This window comes from Ziziphus jujuba, chromosome 6 (genome assembly GCF_031755915.1).
Source record: "Ziziphus jujuba cultivar Dongzao chromosome 6, ASM3175591v1".
NCBI classification, from domain to species: Eukaryota; Viridiplantae; Streptophyta; class Magnoliopsida; order Rosales; family Rhamnaceae; genus Ziziphus; species Ziziphus jujuba.
The window spans coordinates 28,786,766-28,813,014 of record NC_083384.1 but is presented as its reverse complement, the minus strand read 5'-3'; the positions used below and the strand labels follow the sequence as shown (position 1 = coordinate 28,813,014).

At 38.2% G+C, this 26,249-nt stretch overlaps 2 protein-coding genes and 1 pseudogene across 5 annotated transcripts; all 3 read right to left on the bottom strand.

Annotated features, from left to right (window-relative positions):
• Positions 1 to 2,094: 2,094 nt before the first annotated feature.
• Positions 2,095 to 5,539, bottom strand: LOC107429998 (protein SEH1). Its single transcript, XM_025078721.3, has 8 exons — positions 5,259 to 5,539; positions 4,999 to 5,110; positions 4,599 to 4,699; positions 4,105 to 4,182; positions 3,448 to 3,603; positions 2,904 to 3,016; positions 2,597 to 2,723; positions 2,095 to 2,434 (listed from the first exon to the last, which is right to left on the bottom strand). Exons 1-8 carry the CDS (start codon positions 5,418 to 5,420, stop codon positions 2,303 to 2,305), a joined length of 981 nt encoding a protein of 326 aa, XP_024934489.3. The 5' UTR covers positions 5,421 to 5,539; the 3' UTR covers positions 2,095 to 2,302.
• A 775-nt stretch (positions 5,540 to 6,314) lies between these two features.
• Positions 6,315 to 10,178, bottom strand: LOC107429999 (hydroquinone glucosyltransferase-like). Of its 4 annotated transcripts, XM_060818624.1 has the most exons (4): positions 9,818 to 10,175; positions 9,613 to 9,693; positions 7,432 to 8,711; positions 6,315 to 7,272 (listed from the first exon to the last, which is right to left on the bottom strand). In XM_060818624.1, the coding sequence occupies exons 3-4, from the start codon at positions 7,761 to 7,763 to the stop codon at positions 6,351 to 6,353; spliced, it is 1,254 nt and encodes a 417-aa protein (XP_060674607.1). In that variant the 5' UTR covers positions 7,764 to 8,711; positions 9,613 to 9,693; positions 9,818 to 10,175; the 3' UTR covers positions 6,315 to 6,350. The 4 variants fall into 4 exon arrangements, with proteins under 4 accessions (XP_060674607.1, XP_060674606.1, XP_060674605.1 ...); XM_060818623.1 differs by having other exon boundaries at positions 6,315 to 8,695; positions 9,818 to 10,178; XM_060818622.1 differs by having other exon boundaries at positions 6,315 to 8,711; positions 9,818 to 10,177.
• A 1,390-nt stretch (positions 10,179 to 11,568) lies between these two features.
• Positions 11,569 to 13,427, bottom strand: LOC107429974 (hydroquinone glucosyltransferase-like; annotated as a pseudogene).
• Positions 13,428 to 26,249: the final 12,822 nt, after the last annotated feature.

Sequence of the window (26,249 nt, the reverse complement as noted above, 5' to 3'; positions counted from 1 at the left end):
AGGTTTTGTAAAAGTCATTTCATATAATATAAGTCATTATTTTTCTTCAATACAATATTTGTCCATTTTATCACAAAAGATGGTAATTTAGCGGAAGAAAGCGAATTTGAAAGTTGAGGTTCGAGTCTTGATAAGTTCCGTTATTATTTTGGATGGTTCTATACTACAATACCGTATGATGCAGAACTACGGCTTTACACCTATGATACTACCAGGAAACATCTTTTTTTTTTTTTCAAAGCCAAAAAAAAAAAAAAAACAAATATTTATCCATTTTAAAAGAGATTTGAGTGGATGCTATACCAGAATGTTGCGTGTTCCTAATAAGTTTATCTGTAGATCAAGCAAGATATGGATTAGGTCTTTGGCATCATTCAACACCCGTGAATATTCTTAGGATATTTTTAACTCTTTAGACAACTAAAATTAATTTGTGGATGAGATTTACATTATTGTCAATTTTAACTATTGATTAAGACGAATTGTAAATGCTAATGGAATTTGTGCAAAAATGCAATAAATAAGAAAGAGGAGTACTTTTTAAAAATCTTACTGGTAAGGAGTGGAAGATTTCGAAACGATTTGGAAAGAGTTTTGGCATAATTATCAGAGTAAAAAGAACCATGTTCATTTGTGAGCATAACCATCCAGCCATAAAGAACTTCGTCGTCACCGTTTTTGATAAACCAAATTTATACAATATAAACACATGCTATTGGTACTATCAATATATTCACTATTCAACATTGAAGTGGGCAAACAGAAAAGGATATGTAAAATATAAACACATGCTATTGGTCTATCAATAAACAATGAAGTGGGTAAATAGAAGAGGACATATCGGGTGGAGTTAAATTTCGGACTGCTCAGTTCGGTCCCAACCTCAAAATTCGGATTCAGGTTTGGGATCAGCTTTTGGGTTTCCCAACTGGAAAGAGAATACAAATCGGGCTGGACCAGGCCAATATGCCAAGTTTAAGATCCACTATCCAACCATTTGAATTCGAGTTGGGCTTTGGGTTTGAACTTCAGAATTAAAGCTTAAGCTGAAATTTAGAATTTAAAATTTAATTTTTATTTTTTTATAGTTTTAAAAAATTTGATGTAAAAATATTTTTTCGTTTAAAATATTTTTATAATAATAATATAAAAAATAGCTTAACAAATGGACAATTAAATAAGTACCAAATTTATTTACTAAATGTTTTACATCAAATTATATAGTTGTTTTATTAATAGTTGATATATTAATAAATGCCTTAAATTTATGGAAAATATAAATCAATGAACAATGCAAAATCATTGGATACTAAATATTTGATTAATAAATACGATTAATCAATAATTACTCTTAACGAATTATCATATCTTATAACAAATACTATTTAACGTATAATAAATATTTATATCATATTGGCAAAAATATAAATAAATAAAAAAATTATAAAATTATATCAGATTAGCTTAGTCAGGTTTGGATTTCCGATAGGACTTCGAACTGGCTAGTTAGGTTTGGATTTCCAATAGGACTCTGAATTGGCATAATAAATAGCCTAATGGATCAGGCTTCAGATCAAATTTATATTAAAAATCTAAAACTCAAACCCAACTGAGCTCAAATTCAGATCATATCGGGCTGCGGTTGACTTTGGATCATAATTTTTTGGGCGTATTTGATCAAATTTTGGGCTTTCAGGTTTTTCTTACATATCTGGGGTGAGAGCAGAACACAACTCGTAACTTTTGTTTCGTATTTCATGGAAAGAAGGAAAAAGAGAACGATACAAGAAACAAGGAAGATGAAAGGTTAATATATTAAGATAAAAAGAACAAAGACAAATAGAAACCCTGCGAAGCATTATTCTATAACCAAATTTTGGAAAACTATATAGAGGTTTGTTTTAACTTTCATACTTTCCCTTCCAAACAATTCAGTGGGAAAAGTTCATTAGATTCTTAAGCGGTAGTTTTTTTGACCAGGCACGCGGACCCTTTTTTTTCCTTTTTCTTTTTCTGATAAATCCATGCACGCGGATGACTGTGACCACCTAATGGTGGCCCATGTAACAAAGCATATCAATTGGCTTTACCACCTTATGTAACAAAGCATGAAAAGAATCATAAAACATTGAGAATCCACCAAAAAGATTCCAATATGAATATACAACTATGAACTACTTCAACATATAAGTGTTCAATTTGAGAGTTCAACTTGCCCCTCCAGTGCTTCAAAACTGGTATTTCTACAAACAAGTGGGCTAAAATAGGCCCAATTGAAATTCTGTTACCTTAGTGCAAGGGGTTAAGTGGTAGCTTCAAATGCAGCCTGTTCATGCCAAGCACCATTCAAGTTAGACTGCCACAACCTCACCACTCCATCCTTTCCGGTGGTTGCCAATGTCATTCCACTCATGTCCCATTCCATCTGCCATACCTGATCATAAAAAGTGAAGACATGATATGAAATAAGCGACGACCCTTCCTTGAAATATCAAAACAAAATGAATGCACTCATTGGACAATCTTATAAAAAATGTTTCTTTATGGATCTGTTACACTTTTCAGATTTATAAAACTATATTGTGGTTGGCAATACCTCGCCTTCATGACCAGAAAGCAATGCAACTTTCTCTGTGGAGAGCCTTCCATCAGGATCAGGTTTCAAACCAAGATGCCATATTGTAATTCCTTTGTAGGTAGCAACAGCTATTATCTCATAGGGCCTGAATGCAAACAAAATATCTATGATTCCTTTAATCAGTAAAAAAGATTCATCATCAAGCACATGCAGCCTCAACAAATGTACATGGTGAACATAATATACCAGAAACAAAACAAAGTTCAGATTCCCACTCATCATAGTTGCTCATCAGATCAGTGGTTATGAATTAGTCTGTTTCTACCTTCCAATATTTGGTGCCCATGCAACAGCATAGACTGCATCACCCTTGTCATCAGGCAAAGCCAATTCTGCAACTGGAAGCCACCTTTGATGAGCCTGATCAAATTCCCATACCTGTAGAGACAATTATGAAATTAACTGAAATGTGTACCTTTTACATACAGATAATTCACATAAACATTTCACAATTTCTTAGCTTATTTATTCATTTTTCAAACTTGTAACTCTTGGAAACAGATCTTTCAAGATGCTTACATTTCACAGATGTTAGCTTATCTACAGATGTGGGACATACAACTATTATCATCGCTACAAAAGGGCAGCATTTTATCATTGCTACCATTATGGACATAATATGTCATACCGAGCAGGTAGGCCCCCAGATATTCAAAGTAAAAATACACTAATTATTGTGGTTAAAAACAGAAAGGGGAAGAGAGTGATAGAACACAGACACACACAAACAAGGCCATGCCCTAAACATTTTGGTGGCCAGCAACTCTACATAAAACAGAACAAGAAAGATTACCCACTCTTTAACATACCTTGGATGAATTAAGTTGTGCCAGATTCGAATTGAAACCCAAAACAAAACTTGATTCATGGCCTTCACCTCTTAGTGGGTTCCAAGATATAGATGCAGATGAACACATTGCTTTCCCTAATGTGGATACCGAGTCACTAACATTCTGAAACTCAGCCTGCTCAAAATGGATGATGGAGAAGATGATAATGATAAGAAAAAAAAAATTTTAAAATTAAAAGAGGTCTATAATAGTTTTAAATTCTTAGCTAACTTATACAAGCGAAAATAGACAGAGCATATTTATGATAATATAGATCATTGACAGGGCCAGAAAGCATCATCCAGAGCCTGTATAAGTGGTGCAGCCTGGAATCTGAGTCAGCATATTCACCATATCTTGGAAGATGAATTTCATTAAATTTATTTTCAAGGACATCCAGAATAAATTAAAATTCTATATTTTATGTAAAATTTGAATAATATATGTAGAACATCGGATCAGGATAAATCTCAATTTCCCACTTATTAGATTTCTTAAGTATCCAAAAGACCAAAAATTTGCAAGAAATGAAACTGAAATTTAAGTAAACTACAATTGATCATATAAATCATATTGATTCAAAAAAAAAATTACAAGTTGAGATGCATAAGAAATTGAATTAGATGCAGTAATCACCTGAAGTTGCCAATTCTTTAGTTCCAAGGGATCTAGGACCTCGTAGACTTTGACATGGCCATCCGAATAAGCAGCAACCTATAATTGATTGCTCGGACATAAATACAGTTGAAAAAACATGGAAATTCTCAACTATGGTTTAAAGTTTTGCTCGAAGCTCACATTTCAAGGGTAGCAGGTGACACTTAGATCAGATAAAAAGTTTGTAATTTTTAGTTTCAAATGAAAACCAAAGCGTACATCATACAAATATTGGGGCAATCAAACAATTGGAGGCAACAAGCTAATTGTCTAGGAAGAGATCAAAAAAGACACCGCATTAAAGCAGCCAGTGTAATAAATATATGCAGTAAGTACGATGTACAAATATATATATATATATATATACATCTAACACAAAATATATGTCAGAGAACATTTTGCAAATAATCTTGGCCCTTGACAAATTACTAAGATACATAATATAGAAGATCCTAAAGCACCTTAAAGCTCACCATTTTTAAGCCAGATAAAGTCAATCCAAATTCGATATCTAGAACTTGAACAGAATTGCTTCTAAAGATTTTGCACAGCTTCCATGTAAGGGGTTTTGCATCTGAGAACAATAATTAGCAGAAGATAATAAATGAATCCCATTGTATATTTTCCATCAAAATGTTCTTAACAAAAAAAAAAAAAAAAAAAAAAAAAAAAAAAAACAACTTTTTACAGTATATATAGAATCTAATTTGAAAAGTAAACAACTTAATTTGCCCCATCCAAACCCCAAAAAAAAAAAAAAAAAAAAAAAAAAAAAAAAAGTCCCCATCCAAACCAAAAAAAAAGTTACAAATTTTAGAACCCCAATGCAGAGTCTTGAAACGTGAGAGTGAATCACAACAATGACTCGAGTACCTTCTACAAGCTCCTCCCACAATGACAAAGTTCCATCCTCACAAACACATGCCACAGCATCACCATACTCTGGAGGAACCCAAACCACCTTAATGATGCTACTTTCATGTACCTAAAACAAATTCAATTAACAAATTAAAAAAATAGAAAAAAAAAAGAGGGCACAATATTCAGATTTTATTCGAAAATGTTATTGGAAACAAGAAACTGAACGCAATATTGGAGAAGCATAGAAGAGGAAGAGGGGGGTGATTACGAACCCTAGATTTGTGAGTGCGGGTGAAGGAGGAGGAAGATGCAGGGTCCAGCGAATCGAAAACGGAGAGAGTACCGTCGACGGAACCGGTGGCTAATCTCTGGCCGGAGTAGTTCCAGGAGGAGCAGGTTGTGCCTTTATCCAGCGCCACCAAAGACCTGTCCATGTCTGTGGATTGCACCAAAAACTCGACTCGTCGCCGGAGGAGGAGGCACGAGCTTAGCTTAAAGCCTCTTCTCTAGGGTTTAAGGTTTTGACTTCGTACGACGGGCACACTCGATGACATTGCAGTCTTTGTGGGTCCCAACCCACCATTCACCTTTCAGTCATTACATTGGTGAGTTTAAAATTAAATTTTATTTAAATTACCGAAAAAAATTTAAATTAAAATTCCTTCTGGATTATTATTATTATTATTATTTTGAACCGATTGAACATTGTAAGGATTTGCCATTTGCCTTTTAAACTTTGTATTTTTCATTATAAAAATAAAAATAAAAATAAAAAAACTTTGTATTTGTTATATAAATATCCCTTAAACTATTAAAAACTTTGCAACTACATTCCTATGAGAGAATAAGTGTGAATTTCTGCAAAGTTTAAGAACATAGTCACATATTTCTGTAAAATTTAGGCGATATAGATGACAAATGCAAAATTCAAGAGGTAAATTGCAATGGTACAAAGTTTAGAGGCATAACTTTAAATAAGCCTTTTTTTTTTTTTTTGGTCATTTTAATCTCATAATACAATTTTATCTTTATCAATTTTACAAAATTAACGATACATATTGCATAGAAATAAAATAAAACAAAATACTAAATAGATTTCGGACAAATTATACTAGGATTTCTCCAGTTTTTATAGTTTGCTCTTTGTAGGACAACATGCAAAACATCTAGGATTGCTAAACACCAAAAACTAATAGCGTAAATTATATATCAACCAAACAATGGTGACTGGTGTTCATGTATTGTATACATCAATGGCATTTAACAACAAATACATTGTAATTTAATGGGTTTTGGTTGCAAAGCATGACAAGGTGGTGGTAGTAGTAGTGGATTCAGAGAATAACAATGAGAGAAAGAATGGGTTAATTTTTGTGGGTATTCCAAATCTGAACGACCTCTGCAAGTGATTTTGTAGAAGACCCTTCTTTGGTCAAAGCCACTGAAGCTGCTTCCTTGAGATCTTTCATCCTATTCCTGAGCATTTTCCCTTCTTCTCCCTCAATCAATCCCTTTGCATACTCTGCAACATCTTCGCTCCCAACCAGGCCTTTATCATTCAATTTCACCCTCAAAGCAACCTTCAGATCATCCGCCAACAACACGGCATTCATCTTTTGCTCTGCATAAAGTGGCCAAGCAATCAAAGGCACGCCATGAACAATACTCTCCAGCACAGAATTCCAACCACAGTGAGAAATAAACCCACCGGTCGAGCCATGGTTCAGTACTCGGACCTGAGGAGCCCAAGACTGCACCACCACTCCCACCTCCTTGGTCCTTTCCAAGAACCCTTTCGGTAGAAAATCAAAGGGGTCGTCATTCATGCTCTGGACATCAAAGTAATTTGCATTTGCAGCTTTCTTTGGGCTCCGAACTACCCATAGAAATCTCTGCCCGCTCATTTCCAATCCTAAAGCCAACTCGTCCAACTGCTCCTGCGAGAGAGTTCCTCCACTACCAAAAGAAATAAACAAGACTGATCCTTCTGGCTGCCTATCCAACCAGCTCAAGCACTCAGACCCGTCAACCTCTGAATCGGTACGTATGAGAGGTCCAACAGGGAAAACAGGTGGATTGCCTTGAACTCCTTCTTCCAAAGCCTTGAAAGCACCTGGTTCTAAATCCACAAAACTATTAACCATGATCCCAGCAGCCATATTATATGCCTTTGTATTGTGAATAATCAATTTATATGCCTCCTTCTTCCTATCTTGAAGTGCATCTACAAGATCACTACCCTGGATAGGCACACACCCAGGCAACTTGATTGGCTCAGGCAAATCCCTATACTCACAAGAGGTAGTTTCATCGAGCACTGGAAGATAAAAGATCGATGACAAAACCATCATTGATGAAGGAAAGAAAATGTAGGGAAGAACATCAAAATCTTTAGCCAAACCTAGGGCCTCTACACCTAAGAGATCGACAACAAGGGCAACTAACCGAGTCGAATCATTTAGGACCGTCAGCGACTCTCGTAGAGCAGGAAGAGAACGGATCAAGCTGAGTATGATCCGTGCCTCCATCTCAGTGTCCTCAGGAAGGTCATTGAAACTTATATGGGGAAGAAAGATGGAGGATACAGTTTCAGGCAAGGCTTGAAGGAGTTTCTTATGGGGTTCCATGAGTGATCCATCACTGGGAACTATGAAGGTGACAAAAAATTTGTAGTGGAGGACAAGTTGCTTGGCTAACTCAGCAAGTGGGATAAGATGGCCCATTCCTGGAGTTGGGACAATTGCTACGTGCGGTGGTTTCTTTTGGGTGTCTTCCATGGCCGTTTTGGCTGTTGAACTTTCAGAAGCGACTTGAGTTTTCTTAAGGACCACTAGGTGCAGATGAGATTGAAGAACTTTGGGGCATCAAAGTTGATAACTTGAGTATATAACAAAAAGTATCCCAGAAAAAAAAAAAAAAAAGGAGAATATGTGCCCAATGTTTGCCATTATTTTCCAATAATAATAGCTTTTTTTTTTTTTTGTTTATATGCATGGTGCATCACATCTGATGGACAGAAAAACTATGAGGCTTCAAAGTTTATTATATTAAATAAGAGAGACAGAAAAAGAGCATTCAATTGAGCATATAAGAAAGAGTATCCTGGATTAATCAAAACAAAAAGAAAGAGCATCCCTGGCAAAGAATACAAAAATTAAAAGGAAAAAATGAATAAGTGCCAAATGCTTGCCACTGTATCTCAATAAAAATTGTTTTTCATTATTTTGGTACACGGGCAAGATGCACCTAATATAACGGAGTGATTTTTTCCCCTTCTTCTTTACCAAACATCAAATGGACTTAACAAGTACCAAAATAAATATATATTAAAAAAAAATCTTCACAGCCAAGAAAATCTCTTTGATTCCATTACATCCAAAGAGAATTAGGATTAATCTTAATTTTCCACTTATAAAATTTCTTCAGTATTGGAAAGACCAAAGATTTGCAAGAACCGTCGGTGCAAAAAACTTGTACAACAGATTAGCAATCTGACGCTTTCGTCCACTCAGCCATCTCTCCCCCGAGTGAAAGGAAGGAAAACAAGAATTTGAATATGATTCTTTCAAACTTGTATTAAATGTAGGATCCTCAAAAAGTTCAACAAGTTGAGATGCATAAGAGATTGAATTAGACAAAATAATAACCTGAAGTTTCCAATTCTTTAGTTCCAAGGGATCTAGGAGCTTGTAGACTTCAATGTGGCCATCTGAACAAGAAGCAGCCTATAGATGATTGTTCAGGCATAAATAAAGTTGAAAAAACATGGAAATTGTCAATTATTGTTTATAGTTTTGCTCAAAGATCAAATTGTTGATTTTTGACGTCACACTTGGATTCAGATAAAAAGTTTGTAATATTTCATTCTCAAATACATAATATTTCATTCTCAAATACATAATGGTAATCCGTAGAGTATATCGCACAGATAATAGGGTGATGAAACTATTGGAAAGGCAAAGAGCTAAAGTTTATATGAAGAGATTAACAAAGACACATCAAAGACACTGTAAGAACTATGTGCACTGAGTTGGAAAAGAGAGAGTGTGTGTGCATGTGTATTTATACATGCATATATAAAAAGATTAGCAGCTTTTAAGCACACCATTTTTGAGCCGGATAAAGCCAATTCCAAATTGGATATCTAGAAATTAAGCCCATTTGAAGATTTTTCACAGCTTCCATTTAATGCAAGGAATTTTCGCATCAGAGAACAATAATGAGCAAAACATTATAATTGGAGTCACTAAATATATGTTCCATCAAAATTGTTGTGAAAGTAATTTACAGAAAAAGATTCAAAAAGTCAAAAATTCAAGTAATAATAGGCATCACCTTTCAAGCTAGAGTTCAAAAATTATAATAGATAAACAGAAATACAATAAAATAAAATAAAACTTATACTTTTTTTTTTATTTTATGAATAAGAATTTCATTAATCAAAACCCTCATAACAAAAGGCTATACATATCATAAACTTCTACTGTATATAGAATCTAATTTTCGAAGGCAAACAGCAAACTATTCAATTTGCCCAATCAAAAAAGGAATTAACAATTTTACAGCCCCCAAGAACAATTAACAAAGTCATTAAACATGCAATTAATTAGATCACACAATTAGTACCTTCTACAAGCTCCTCCAACAATGACAAAGTTCCATCCTCCAGAACCCAAACGACCTTGATGATGTGCTACTTTCAATTACCTAAATCAAATGGAATTCGGAAATTGAGAAATCACAACATTTGCACACCAAAATTATTAGAAAATGCATTTGGAAACAAGAAATCGAAAGCAAAATTAAAGAGGAAGGGGCTTAGTTTAAGAACCCTAGATTTGCGAGTGCGGGTGACGGAGGAAGAAGACGCCCGGCTCTGGCGAAAAGAGGGTGATGTCGAACCGGTGGCTAATGTCCGACCGAATTAGTTCCACGACGAGCAGGTTCTGCATTTTCTCCAACGCCACCAAAGAGTTATCCATGCCGGAGCACAAAACCCTCATCGCCGGAGGTCGGTCTGACAAGCTTGGCTTAAACCTCCTTTTCAGGGTTTTTGGAAGTCTGTAGTCAACGGCACACTGTGGATGACATGGCGTCCCAACTCCCAAGGGTGAAATTACAGTGATAGCCTTAGACCATACCAAACACATTTGATTCGAATGCCTCATATTGTCTTTCAATCATTCTTATTATTATTATTATTATTATTTTATTTTTTCCTGGGCACTAATTAAATCTAGTGGCTAATATGAGAATTTTCAAAGTTTGTGAAATAATATTCAAAATGAACAATATTTGAGGGGACAAATTTAACTAACAAAAAAAAAAGAAAAAAATTATAATGACTACATCATAATCTCATTTTTATATAAACCAAAGATATATTATACTATAATTTCTTTTTAAGATGCAATAAATTGGGGGATGAGGAATTGTTTTTTAGCACTAGAATCTTGACACCAATTGTCATGCCAAAGGCTGTCTCTGTCAAAACTATAATATAATATAGGAGAATTTTACATTGCAAATGGTCTGTATGTGGATTCCATTTAAAATTGAACTGATATTTTTTAAATGAAAATATTAGCTTTGATATGTATAGTGTACAACAAAACCGATATTTTCATCTAAAAAGTATCGATTTTGGATATATCTAGATACAGACCGTCCGTAAGGTAAAATTTTTTTTATAACATATATATATATATATATTTTGTTTCTCCAAAATATACTATAATATAATTGAAACAATAAAATAAATGAACTTTTGCATACGTTCACCTTGTAATTCCTAAATTAGCTTTGAAAAGCAAATATAAAAATGCAATAAGTAAAAATGGATGATAAATTTCAATTGAATTCACTATTTTACTTAAATCTTTAAAAAAAAAAAAAACATCGTGGTTGTTGTAGTCAGCATTGAGTGGTGCTTCGCACCCTTTGGTCTAACACTTTCGTGCTCTTTTCCTCGAGTTTGAGTGGTTCAAAAAGCTGAATGTGAAGCTTCAAAGAAGACCAAAGTAGATTACCCAAAAAACAAAATAAAAAAAGTGGGACCAAAGCCTTCATTGTTCACACTTTCAGCTAATGACCCTCCATACTTTTTTTTTCTTTTTTTTTGGAATAAATGCTCCTCCATAGTCCATACTTAGTTGGGAATATATGCACGTTTGTCCATATGAATGAATGAAAGCAAAGTTGCGTTAATTTCAGCCAAAAAAAAAAAAAAAAAGAAAAAAAGAAAGCAGAGTTGCTTTATTCATTAAAAAAAAAAAAACAAAAATAGTTGCTTCTAAACAAAACTAAACTTAAAAAGAAAGGTGGATTTATTACAAAAAGTTGTTCTCTCTCTGTTAACTTTTCTCCAGATAATAATTTTTTGGTACCGCCTTTTTTTTTTTTTTTTTTTTGCCCTTTTCTCTCCTCCTCCACTCCCATTTTGGTGAAGATTGGTGCCACCATCTTTGGCTGCAAAGCCTAGAAAGCAAAATTATATACCAACCAAATTATGGCATAAATATAATAATAGCATTTGACAACAAAGTACATGTTTTAACCCAAAAAACAACAACAACAATGTACATCAAATTTCTGGTGTTTTATTAGCAAATCAAGCCTGGCATATGAGGTGGCTAGTAGGTGGATTTCAGAGACTAAAAAACAGAGAAATTAAGGAAGAAGTAAAACATGCATAGAAACCAAATATGGGGGATTAGTTTTTGTGGGTATCCTAAATCCAAGCAACCTCGGCAAGTGATTTTGTAGAAGACCCATCTTTGCTCAAAGCCATTGAAGCTGCTTCCTTGAAACTTTCCATCCTGTCCCTAAGCAATTTTCCTTCTTCTCCGTCAATCAGTGCCTTCGCATACTCAGCAATTTCTTGGCACCCAACCAGACCTTTATCATTGACTATGACCCTCAGAGCAACTTTCAAATCATCGGCCAATAAGACAGCATTCATTTTTTGCTCAGCATAAAGTGACCAAGCAATCAAAGGCACACCATGAACAATGCTCTCCAGCACGAATTCCAACCACAGTGGGAAACAAACCCACCAGTGGAACCGTGGCTAAGACCTGAACCTGTGGAGCCCAAGAAGGGACAACCAATCCCACTTCCTTTGTCCTTTCCAAAAACCCGTCAAGTAGAAAACTAGAAACGTCGTCGTTTTCGACTCTCTAGGCATCAAAGTAATTTCCATTTGCAGCTTTCTTTGGCCTCCGAACCACCCAAGGGAATCTCTGACCACTCATCTCCAATCCTAAAGCCAACTCGTTCAATTGCTCATGAGAAAGAGTTCCACCACTCCCAAATGAAACAAACAACACAGACCCTTCTGGCTGCTTATCCAGCCACCTCGAACATTCGGACTCGGATCTCCCATCGGCTTCTAAACTGACCAAAATCAGAGGTCCAACAGAGTAGACCGGTGGGTTTCCTTAAATTCCTTCTTTCGAGGCCTTGAAAGCGCCTGGTTCCAAATCCGCAAAACTATTGACCAAAATCCCAGCAGCGTTATTATACAACTTTGCCAGATGAAGAAACATTTTATAGACCTCGTTTTTCCTATCCTGAAACGGATCCATGAGATCCTTTCCATGAATAGGAACACACCCGGGTAACTTAACCGGTTCAGGGATATCCCTGTACTCACAACAATAAGTTTCATCAAGTTTTGGAAGATAGAAAACCGATGACAAAGCCATCATCGATGAAGGAAAGAAGATATAGGGAAGAATGTCGAAATCTTTAGCCAATGCTAGAGCATCCATGCCAAGAGATCGACGACCAGGGCGACTAAACGAGTCGACTCGTTTAGTACTTTCAATGAGTCTCGAAGAGAATTAAGAGAACGGATCAAGCTGAGTACGATTCTTGCCTCAATCGAAGCGTTGTCAGGGAGATCGTCGAAGCTCACATGCGGAAGAAAGATGGAGGATATGGTTTTTGGTAAGGATTGAAGTAGTTTCTTATGGGGTTCCATGGATGATCCGTCATTGGGAACTACGAAGGTGATGGAAAATTTGCAATGGAGGACGAGTTGTTTAGCTAACTCAGCAAGTGGGATTAGATGGCCCATTCCTGGAGTTGGGACAATGGCTATGTGTGGAGTTTTGTTTTGGGGATCTTCCATGGCTGTTTTTTTGGTGCTTGTGTCGAAGTTTCAGAAGGGTTGTTGAGTGTTCTTATGGAGATTATTTAGGTGCATATGGGAACGTGATGAACTTTTGGAGCTTCAAAGCTGACTACCAGCCTACGCGATGACTGAGAGAAATAGAATAAAAGAGCTTTAAATGGACAGTTAGTTAGTAAGTAACCTACACATGAACATAGATTCCAGTGATGATAAGTGGACGATATTCATCAACGATGATAAGTATCATTTTTCTTTATTAAGACTTTCAAAAGCTTATTAAAAAAAATAAAATAAAAATCATTTGCCCAGCATTTTTTTTTTTAGATAAAATAAAATATTTGAGATGGTACACTTTGGAATGTCTCAAAGTTAAAAAAGGTTGCTGGGGATTGGAGTAGGCCATATATCTACTTTATTGTTTTGGAAACCTCTAATCTTATTATAACATATACTTTTATTCCAAATACCAAAAAACTAAAAAATATGTAATGTAACACTCCGTCCTAAAGTACGTCAAAAATTTTGCACGTTGATTGAGGTTTACCGTTGATCAAGAGGGTTAAAATTTTGACTTTTTGTTTTGGATAGAATTTTACGTTGATAGCAACACCATTTCAAAGTACGTACCGTCCCGAGTTCATAAACTAGTAGCACATCGAAATCAAAACTACCATTTGAAAGTTATGCATAAGGCAAGTTGCGGTCCAAGTTGTCCAAGGGTGCCAAATTTGATTTTTTATTTATGTAGAATTTCGATTTGACTCTTATATGATTGTAAAGTACTCGTTGATACAAGTTTATAGACTAGCGACACGCGTAATTTGGACACCGAGTTAAAAAGTTATGGACTTGCAAAGTTTATACAGTATTATTTTATACTATTTTATTTAAATGATGTTGTTGTGAAAAATGTGCGCCACATGTCAAGCCCTCAGCCTATCCCATGAGTGCACAGTGGCACCGACGGGATGGCTTCTTATTGGCTCAAACCCATGTGTGAGCCGTGTGACAAGAGAGAGAGAGAGCAGGGAGGGAGAGAGAGAGAAGCCACCACCCACGGCCATTCTCCGTTCACCATCCTCCGCCCCTTTCACCCATACATGCGCCCGACCACCACCTTGGCCCTTCCATTTCCGGCTAGCCCACCAAATCTCACAGCCACTGGACCACCGAAGTGCCCAGATCGAGGTATTTTTCGGCAGCGGCGTCGAAAACTTCCCACCTAGATTTCTCTCCGATCCGGCCTTTGTTTGCCTCACCGCCGGTCCATCGGTTCATCCATCCTCTGATCTACATTTCCTCCAAAAATCACGGTCAATGGCCACCGGATGCACTACCGGCAATAACGGTTTCCGGTGACCATGGCGACTCATTGGGAAACCGATTTCTGATGAGTTTCCAGTTGCACTGCCCATCTTCTCACATTAATTCCGACTTTCTGAATCCAAATCCGGTGTCCACTTTGCCCAATTCTTAACGGATTGTGAGAATCAAGGGTCTAAAATCCGAGAACTTTCTGACGAGATTTCGACCACCACGGGTCCGATCTCCAAAAAGTAAGACTAGATCCGTAATCCTTGCTTTGTAAGCTTTGATTCGGTATGTCATTCGTAAATTTTGGTTGTCGTTTGTGTTCGGTTCCCGGATATCCGTTTGTGAATTATTCTATTAAAATATTAATATATTTTATTTTATGTAATGTTGATATTTTAAGTGCACGTATGGGTAGTGGATTTGATCCTGTGGAGGATAAAAATCAATGTGTTTGATATTGAGAGGAATTGATATTTAAAATTTATAATGTCAAATTATGATTAATTAATTATGTAATATCACCGAACTATATTTTGGGATTGTGAAAAAAAATTTATATATATATATATATATGGTGCTAATTGAATTTATGAAAAATGTGCTATATATGTTTAATATTTAAGAAATTTTAATTTAGCTTATGATGATGATTTATGTTGACTTAGTGCATATATTGCATCAAAAATTATATTTTGGGTTTTTAAATAAATTATGTTTTAAATTGTTATTAAATTTATTTTTGAATTTATGATGCCAAAAGTTTATTGATTTAAGCATATATTGCACGGAATTCATATATTTGGTTTTAAAGAAGTTATGAATTTAAATTATGATCGATTATTATTAAATTTATATTATGGAATTTATTGCGTATAATAAATGTACTTATGTGGATTTAAGCAAATATGAAATTGATGTGATTTTGATATAAATTGATTTTAAGATTTTGAGAAAAATAATTGTATAAAAGTATTGAGTTCAAAATCTGTATTTATACATTTGATTATTTATGGATCAGGTTTTCATGGTGTTGAAAATTGTTATATTTAAATGGATAAATTTGAAATTGATGGAATTTATGCGATAGATTTATGATGATGGTTTTAAAAAGGAATGTGAAAAAATTATGGGCTTAAATGGATAAAATAAATCCGATGGTATTTTATACAAATATTGATTTTATGATTTACGAGTTTTTAGATGCACCACACACGTACTGGTGTTCTGTATATGTGGATATGATTAGTGTGCACATGGATATGATTAGAAAGCACATGGATATGATTAGCACGCAAGTGGGTGTGAGTAGCGCGCAAGTGATTTATGGTTGTCCTGTGGTTGCCATCGGACCGAGGGTCGCCAAGTTGATATCGGCCGTAGCCACCCCTCGCCATGGCCAGGATGCCTGTTTGCAGTGGCGCAATGGAATTCCATGCGTCCGTATGTCGGTTTCTCTCTTTAACCTCATGTTTAGCAGTGCTCGAGACGCTGGGTACCGTTGGCCCCATTGGTATATAGTGTGTGTATCAAATGGTTTTTACAACATGATTTCAACTATGAAATATTTTAAAATCTTATTTTAATAAAAATATAATTAACAGTGTTTTATTATTTATTTATTTAAATTTAAGAGTTTACACATTTTATGAAAATGTTTTTACGAATTTATTATTCAAATTATTTTGGTATTTTGAAATCAATTCTAATATATTATATTTTCTTGCATTTTATTTTATTCTTACCATTTATCTTAAATGGGTGTTTATTTTGATTTAATTATTCATTTACTTAATTGTTCAATGAATTGATTTATTTTAATTATTTAATTAATTCTTGAATTGTCTTAATATGAGTTTCATTGATATTTTGTATTATTTGTTTATGATATGTTATTAATCTTTTAGTAATTGTTATAAAAGTTTATTTTCATTTCTATTATTATTATTTCCATTCTGATTGTGGATTACTAATTTGCTGTATTTTATTTGTAAATTATTTGATTAATTATTTTCTAAATCTTGGGGCATAAAATATCGGATTTTGTGAAAACGTTTTAAAAAGGGAACATTTTCAACTGGGTGACTGTGAGGGTTTTGAGAGAAAAATTATTTTCAACTATTATTACTAAACCATTTATGTATTTATTTATTTAATTATTATTTATTTATTTACTTATTATTAAATTACTTAATTATTAGTAGTTAGTAGACTGGGTCGCTCACTGAGATGATTAGCATCTCATATTTTAAAATTTTGTTCCCTTAGGCTCAGGTGGTAGACATTGTTCGATCAGGACGAGCTCGACAATTTGATCGTTCTTGGAAATTCGAGAAGTCTTCTTTTCTTCATTTCTTATTATGAAATTTTCTTTCTACTCTGTTGTATTAATTATCATACTTAGAACTTTATTAATGCTCTATATACTATGTTGGATGTATTATTTAATTGATTATGCATTGATTCCCTGTTATTCATTTGAAGTGCTGCAAATTTGTAGAATTAAATTATAGTAAGGTGGGAGAAATAAGGTGGTGTATGTAGAAGTGTGTTTTCAATGCAGAAAATTTGTGGTAAGTCCAACCCTTAAGGGAGGTTCTGCCGGATTTTTCATTGGAGGCTCTGGTAGGATTTTTCTAGGATCAGGGCTTGTCTAGGGTTCCAATGAGGGATCTTGAACGAGTCTTGACATGTAAAAAATCTCTTCATAAACCACTAGCAGATTCTTTATCTAGCATGCTTCATATTATATACTAATTTAAACTTATGTTTTTGTTTTCCAATTGCTCTCGCACTTTAGCCATGCATCCTCAAGGATCAACTTAACACCAAATCGAACACTCCAAAAAAAGAAAAGAAAAAATCGATCTATATATACATTGTCGTTGAATTAGGGAAACTAACAAAAGTAAGCAAGAAAATTCACGTTTAACAATCAAAGTCTAATTGAGGCCGTGTGGTAGCCCCTAGTGGTAAGAGGCACCAACATCTCAGTCTATGAGCTGGGTTCGAACCTCACCAGTAAAAAACAAAAAAAACAAAAAAACAATCAAAGTCTAATTAGTTGTATGGCTGTGGGGCATTTGGACTATGGAGGTGTAGCTAGCATTTGTTTGTTATGTCCCAGTCTCAATAATGTGTATGTCATGGAACACGTGAAACGGTGAAAATGCTCCACGTTGCCATCTGTTCGTGCATTTGTGTGACTTGCCGTGGGTATTTTTCGACTTAATAAAATTTTCCTTTTGCAATTAATTAAAGATCAATGCTAGTCCTTCAATTTGATTTATATTTGAATTTCTGTGAGAGGTTGGACCACAAGTTTGGTATGCTTGCAGTCCAAGGCATTAGTAAGACATTCTAATTTTACTAATATTTATTTGACACAAACATTTATTACTTATAAATCCCATAAAAAACAGCTAGTAGATTCTTTATTCTGTAACACCCCGTCCCAAATCACACCGGAATACGTGCACGTTGACCGAGATTGACCGTTGACAGAGTGGGACAAAAGTTGACTTTTTGTCCCAGTTGGAATTTCTAGTTGACCAGGGTACCGTGGCGAAGTGCATGATGCCCCGAGTTCGTAGACTAGTAGCACGTCGAAAACGGAGTTACGGTTTGAAAGTTATGGGCAGAACAAGTCGAGGTGCAAACTGTCCAAAAGGTGCTGGGAGTTGACTTTTTGTTGTTGTGTAGTTTTGTTTTGACTCTTGTATGGTTGTAAAGTACTCGTCGATACGAGTTCATAGACTAGCGGCACACTTAAATTGGACATCTGGTTAAAAAGTTATGGATGTTTGAAGTTCGCTGGATACCGTAATATTTTATTATATCTGGCTTAAGTGCACAATAATGCCACGTGTCATCACCTGATTGGTCCATGTGGATGAACAGTGTCACCCACGGTGGCTTTTATTTGGCAAAAACGCCGGGGAGGAGAGAGAAAGAGAGAGAGGAGAGAGAAAGAGAGAGAGAAAATCGATCGGCCGCCGGAATCGTCCAATTTTCCGGACGACTCTTGCTACACGCACCGGCCAGACGGGAGCGCCTTCCCATTTCCGGCCAAACCCTGAAATTTCACGACCGACGGTCGCCGGACGCTCCCGAATCGAGGTGGCGAAGCTCGGCGGCAATTTTTCCCGCCACCATCGTTTGCCAAGTTTCCGGCCATTTTCAAGCCACACGCGCCTGATTGGTCCCTCACCCGTGGCAATTTCGGCCTACCCACCAAATTTCACGGCCACCGACCTCCGACGCGTCGGGATCGGAGCATTTTCCAACGAGGCGCCGAAAATCTTCAAACCTCGATCTCTCAGCCGTCCGGCCTCCGTTTGCCTCACCGCCTGTCCCGTTGGAATCCTCTCCCCTCGATCTACAAAACCGCCAAAAATCTCAGCCAACGGCTACCGCACGCGCCGCCGCCGGCGACGATTGCCGGTGACCGCGGCGGCTCACCGGAAGTCACTGATCCGGCAAGTACCCAGTTGCACCGCCGGTCCCTGTCCACGAATTCCGACCTCCTGAATCCAAATCCGGCGTCCTTTTCCTTCAATTCGCAACGATTTGGGAGAATTGAGGAGTCGAATCCCGAAAGCTTTCCGGCGAGATTTCGGCCACCTCGGGTACGATCTCCGGGAAGTAAGACCGAATCCGCGATCCTCATCACTCAAGCTTCGATTCGATATATAACTTGTAACTTTTAGTTGTCGTTTGTGTTCGCTCCCCGGGTACCCATTTGGGAGTTACCCGATTAAAATATTAATATATTTGGTTGGTATACTGTGGATGTTTTAGGTGCGCGTACGAGTAGTGGAGTTGATCCTGCGGAGGATCTTAACTGATATATGCGTTTAAGGTGAATGACCCACCTTTAAAAATATTTTGGGCAATTAATTATGTTTAATTGGTGTTTAATTGGTATTTGAATTATGCTCATGTGGTACGATTTGATTATTATTTTATTGTGATTTAATTTTAATTATTATGCATGAGCAAGGTAGTTTCAGTAATAAATTGTGCGTGGTTTTAAATATTATTTTTCGGGCATAATTGGTTTAAATATTTTGAGAAAAAATATTTGTTTAAATTGGTGGTTTGATTTTATAATTATGCCCACGGTATTTTAATTGTTGAACCTCGTGGTACGAGAAAAATTATTATTTTACTGTTATCGATGTTTCGTACCGGGTTGTTAAATGAAAATATGTGGGATGGTAAATGTGAAAATTGGTATATTTTCCACGGTAATTTTGGAAAGAACGGTACGGTTGATTTAATAATTATTTTAGACGCATTCATACAGTATTGGTGTTCTGGTGTATGTATATGGTTAGCGCGCAAGTATTATGTCTCCCGTGGTTGCCATTGGACCGTGGGTAGGCAAGTTTGATATTGGCCACAGCCGCCCCCCTCCTTGGCCGGGATGACGGTTTCAGCAGCGGTACTGTCGGGACACCGAAGTGCCGTTTACAAGTTTCTTTCTTTAATCTCCCCGCCAGTCGGTGCTCAGGACGCTGGGTATCGGAGGGCATCACCGATATATGGTGTGGTGCGTCAAGTGTAAATTTTTAGATAAAGTTTCAAACCCCAAAGGTGTTCAAAAGTTATTTATTATGATTTATTACATTTTAATTATATATTGGGGTATTTATTTGTTTATTGTTTATCAAATGGTTTGATCCCTTGGTTTTCGGGAAATACGAATATCGGATTTTGTGAAAATGTTTTAAAAAGGGAACATTTCTAACGGAGTCATTATTTCCAACTGTTATTGTTTATTTACCTATTTACTGTTGGTATTAATTCAATTCCCTTATTTGTTATATTATTATTATTACTATTAAAAGTGTTCAGTAGCTAAGGTCACTCATTGAGATGATTAGCATCTCACGTTTTTAAGTTCTGTTCCCTTAGGTGCAAGGGGTGGTAAACGTTCTTCCGGGACGAACCAATTCTCCGCCGCTATCGTGTTTCGAGAAGTACTTTTGTACTCGTTCATTTCAGTTGTATTATTTCTTTCATCTTGCTGTATTTTCTGTTGATTAGCACTTCATGAAGCTCTGTATACTATTGGGACACTTATGTTTTATTTATGCACTGGGCTGCTGTTATTGTTGTGAAGTGCTATAAATTTGTGGTATCAATTTCTAGTTTTGTGGAAGGAATAAGGGGATGAATATAGAAGTGTGTTTTCAGTGCAGGTAATTTTTGGTAAGTCCTACCCTTAGGGTAGGTGCTGCCGGATTTTTCGTTGGATGGTTCGGTGGTATTTCCCTAGGATCAGGGCTTGTCTAAAGTTTCGGGGAGGAATTCTGGATGGGTGTTGATAGTTGGTATCAAAGCATAGGTTCTTGTAATCCTAAGGGACTGTGCATTGCTGTACAGCCCATCCGTAAATCTCTTCCTTTTGTAATCGTGCTTAAGTGTCTTTGTTTCTAAACTCTTGTTTGTTTCCTCAAAATCTGCTACGATGCATAGGCGGGACGCACATAGAACACTCAGCTGAGAGTTTCGGGAGTCGATCGAGCCTTAGGGAACTTGTCTCTCAACTAACTAGAGCCTTAGGAGGTTCAAGCTATAGTAATAGATCCGTGGATCAGGCTCGACGTTTGGGAGCCGTGAACTTCGATGGTAGCCAAGGCCCAGCTGCAACCATAAATTGGCTATCCAACATGGAGAAAATCCTGGAAGAGGGGATGCAGTGCCCCGACGAGGATATAGTGAGAATCTCTGGTTTCTTGCTAGAAGGAGACGCCCGGAAGTGGTGGCAAGTAGAAAAGACTTGCAGAAGGCATATGTGGGATCAGTTTAAGGTTGCCTTCTCTACTGAGTATTGTCCTCCTGCCTACCGTGAGGCAAGAAGGAGAGAGTTCGAGGAACTGCGACAGGGGAACATGACAGTGTCCGAGTACGAAAGAAGATTTCGAGAACTATCCGAATTCTGCATGCACATGATTCCCGACGATCATGCGAAGAAGGTGAGGTTCATAGATGGTTTGAATGAAAACATCGCCCTTAACATTGCTGGATCAGTACATCCCACCTATCAGTCCGTCAGGGATGCAGCGTTGGAGCTAGAAAGACAGGTGGAGATGCGCAAACCCCCGAGGTGCAGATCATTCGAAGGTTCATATAGTGGAGCACCTAGCCAGGGAGCGTCCAAGAATAGCCATAGCTCAGGCTCATCGGGTAGTGGTGGACCGAGCTCACGAGGCAGATTTCAGAGGAGAGGCAGTTATCGTATGCCCCAGTCAGCTCGCCATTCGATCAGTGGGGATACGAGCTCGTATCAGCAGTCACACTTTGGTTGTCCGCGGATTTGTCCAATTTGTAGGAGGAAGCATTCTGGACCGTGTCAGATGGATGGTTTATGTTTTCAGTGTGGGCAGCCAGGCCACATAAGGAGGCAGTGCCCTTATGGTAGTGGCAGTGTGCTAGGGGCAAGTCGACGAGCACAGCATACTGGTGTATTTCAGGGTCAGAGTTCCCAGGAGAGTCAGGCAGTAGGAGCTTCTTCGGGATCAGCCCAACCGTCTGCAGGATCAAGTCGAGGTAGAGGAAGGAAACCCTAACAGATAGGTCAAGGTCGGGTGTTTGCTATGACGCAGCAGGAAGCCAGGACTACGCCTGACGTTGTCACAGGTACTTTGAATATTTTTGGTAATGACGCACGTGTGCTTACAGACCCGGGAGCAACACATTCGTTTATCTCAAGAGAATTTATCGTTCGGGTCGGTATGACCCCTACTCCTTTAGAATGTCTGTTAGAAATAACCACTCCTACAGGAGAATCCTTGTGGCCTAGCCAGTTGATCAAGGAATGTTTCTTCTACATCGAAGATCAAGTGATGGAAGTGGACTTCATCCTGTTGGATCTATCCGGACTTGATGTAATTTTGGGCATGGATTGGTTGTCAAGGAACCATGCATCTGTAGATTGCTTTAGCAAGGAAGTTACATTCAGGAGGCCAGGGTTGCCAGAAGTGGTATTCCGTGGGGAAGTTGGAAGGCCCTTGCCGAGGTTGATATCTACCCTTACCGCCAAGAAGCTACTGAATAAGGGTTGCCAAGGGTATTTGGCTCATGTGATAGATACCCGAGTAAGTGGGGTCAGGTTGGAAGACATGCCCGTTGTGCGGGATTTTCCGGATGTGTTTCCTGAGGAGTTACCAGGATTGCCTCCGGAAAAGGAAGTCGACTTTCCCATTGAATTAATTCCGGGTACCGTACCTATTTCTCTACCGCCGTATCGGATGGCTCCAGCGGAGCTAAAGGTCCAATTGCAAGATTTGGTAGATAAGGGGTTTATTAGACCAAGCATATCACCGTGGGGAGCTCCAGTTTTGTTTATGAAGAAGAATGATGGTAGTCTAAGACTGTGCATCGACTACCGACAACTTAATAAGGTAACCATCCTTAATCGCTATCCGTTGCCAAGGATAGATGATCTATTTGACCAACTCCAAGGTGCCAAGGTATTTTCCAAGATCGACTTGAGGTCTGGATACCATCAGTTAAGGATTCGAGAGTCGGACATTCCTAAAACTGTCTTTAGGACGAGGTACGGACATTATGAATTCCTAGTGATGTCGTTCGGACTCACCAATGCCCCAGCAGCTTTTATGGATTTGATGAATAGGGTGTTTCGTCCGTACTTGGATCGTTTTGTCATTGTATTCATAGATGACATCCTGATCTATTCTAGGAGCCAAGAAGAGCACGTGAGGCATTTGAAGAGAGTGCTCCAAACTCTAAGGCAGCATCAGCTATATGCTAAGTTCGACAAGTGTGAATTCTGGTTGAATTAAGTGGGTTTTCTCGGACATATTGTGTCGGCCGAAGGCATCTATGTGGATCCCGATAAGGTGAAGGCAGTGTTGAGTTGGGAGCGCCCTACCACTATGAGGGAAGTACGAAATTTTATTGGATTAGCGGGATACTACCGTCGTTTTATAGAAGGGTTTTCGAGAATTGCTGGACCGCTTCATAATTTAACCCGAAAGAAGGTTGAATTTAGTTGGACGGATAGGTGTGAACAGAGTTTTCAGGAGTTGAAGCAAAGGTTAACATCCGCACCTATCTTAACTTTACCTGATGGGAATGAAGGTTTTGAAGTCTATTGTGATGCATCCCATCAAGGGTTGGGTTGCGTGCTAATGCAGAATCAAAGGATGGTAGCGTACGCATCACGGCAATTGAAGCAGCACGAATAGAATTACCCTACGCATGACTTAGAATTGGCGCCTGTAGTCTTTACTTTAAAGAAGTGGAGACACTACTTGTATGGGGCCACATGCCAAATTTATACCGACCACAAAAGCCTCAAGTACATTTTCACTCAGAAGGAGTTAAATATGAGGCAAAGGAGATGGATGGAGTTATTGAAGGATTATGACTGTGTGATTGATTATCACCCAGGCAAGGCGAATGTAGTGGCAGATGCTTTGAGTAGGAAGGCTATCGGATCTCTTGCTCACATCCAAGCCATCCAACTACCTCTCATGGTGGAGTTGAAGAAGATGGGGGTGTTAATGCATATGCATCCTTCGAGAGTTCTTATGGCTAGTTTTCAGGTGCGACCGGTGTTGGTGGATCGTATAGTGGAGACTCAAATGGAAGATCCTAAATCGAGAACAATTAAGAGCAAGGTAGAAGAAGGTCTTGATCTGGAGTTTTCCATAAGGAGGGATGGAGCCCTCGTGTATAAAGGACGACTTTGTGTTCCTGATATCCCAGAACTCAAGAAGGAGATCTTAGAAGAGGCGCATAGCTCGATGTATGCGATGCATCCTGGAAGTACCAAAATATACCGAACGCTTGTTAAGTATTATTGGTGGATTGGCATGAAGAGAGAAGTGGCAGATTTTGTATCAAAGTGCTTAATTTGTCAACAAGTAAAGGCAGAAAGACAGAAGCCTTCGGGACTACTACAATCCTTACCTATTCCCGTGTGGAAGTGGGAAGAACTCAACATGGACTTCATATTCAAGCTTCCTCCCACACCTAGAAGGTACGACGGCATTTGGGTAATCATTGATCGTCTTACCAAGTCAGCACACTTTCTACCTATAAGAGAGCGCTTCTCACTTGAGAAGTTAGCCCAGTTGTTCGTGCAACGTATTGTAAGTCTTCATGGAGTACCATTAGCTATCGTATCCGATCGAGATCCGCATTTTACTTCACGACTATGGCGGAAGTTGGCTGATGCACTAGGAGCAAGACTTAACTACAGCACCGCTTTTCACCCGCAATCTGATGGACAAGCTGAGCGCACAATTCAGACATTAGAAGACATGCTAAGGTCTTGTATTATGCAATTTCGCGGTAGCTGGGATGAACAATTGCCATTGATAGAATTTGTCTACAACAATAGTTACCAGGTGAGTATTGGGATGTCCCCGTATGAAGCTTTATATGGGAGGCAGTGTCGGACACCCTTGTGTTGGAGTGAGGTAGGAGAAGAGAGACTCCTTGCTACGAATAATGCGGTTTGATCTGAGTATTTAAGGATGACCTTGGACAAGATGAAGATCATTAAGGACCATTGAAGGTTGCCCAAGATCGACAGAAGAGTTACGCCGATGTGCGTAGGAAGGATTTGGAATTCGAAGTAGGAGATTGGGTATTCCTAAAGTTATCTCCATGGAAAGGAGTAGTATGCTTTGGTCGACGAGGTAAGTTGGGTCCTCGTTATATTGGGCCTTACGAGATTACGGAAAGGGTTGGCCCTGTGGCTTATAGGTTGGCATTACCGGAAGAGCTAGCCCGAGTGCACAACGTGTTTCATGTTTCGATGCTACGGAAGTAAATTGCAGACCCCTCACACGTACTCGAGACTCCTAACATAGAATTAAGGGAAGATCTTTCGTATGTGGAGCAACCAGTGCAGATTTTGGATCGCGAGGAGCGGGTGCTACGTAACAAGACTATTCCTCTAGTTAAAGTTTTATGGCGGAACCATTTAGTCGAGGAAGCAACATAGGAGCCCGAAGCGTAGATGCGTGATCAGTACCCTTATCTGTTCCAGTGACGTGTGGAATTTCAAGGACGAAATTTTTATAAGGGGGGGAGGTTGTAACACCCCGTCCCAAATCACACCGGAATCCGTGCATGTTGACCGAGGTTGACCGTTGACCGAGTGGGTCAAAAGTTGACTTTTTGTCCCAGTTGGAATTTCTAGTTGACCAGGGTACCATGGCAAAGTGCATGATGCCCCGAGTTCGTAAACTAGTAGCACGTCGAAAACGGAGTTACGGTTTGAAAGTTATGGGCAAAACAAGTCGAGGTGCAAACTGTCCAAAAGGTGCCGGGAGTTGACTTTTTGTTGTTGTGTAGTTTTGTTTTGACTCTTGTATGGTTGTAACATACTCGTCGATACGAGTTCATAGACTAGCGGCACGTTTAAATTGGACATCTGGTTAAAAAGTTATGGATGATTGAAGTTCGCTGGATACCGTAATATTTTATTATATTTGGCTTAAGTGCACAGTAATGCCACGTGTCATCACCTGATTGGTCCACGTGGATGAACAGTGTCACCCACGGTGGCTTTTATTTGGCAAAAACGCCGGGGAGGAGAGAGAAAGAGAGAGAGGAGAGAGAGAGAGAGAGAAAACCGACCGGCGGCCGGAATCGTCCAATTTTCCGGCCGACTCTTGCTACACGCACCGGCCAGATGGGAGCTCCTTCCCATTTCCGGCCAAACCCTGAAATTTCACGACCGACGGTCGCCGGACGCTCCCGGATCGAGGTGGCAAAGCTCGGCGGTGATTTTTCCGGCCACCACCGTTTGCCCAGTTTCTGACCATTT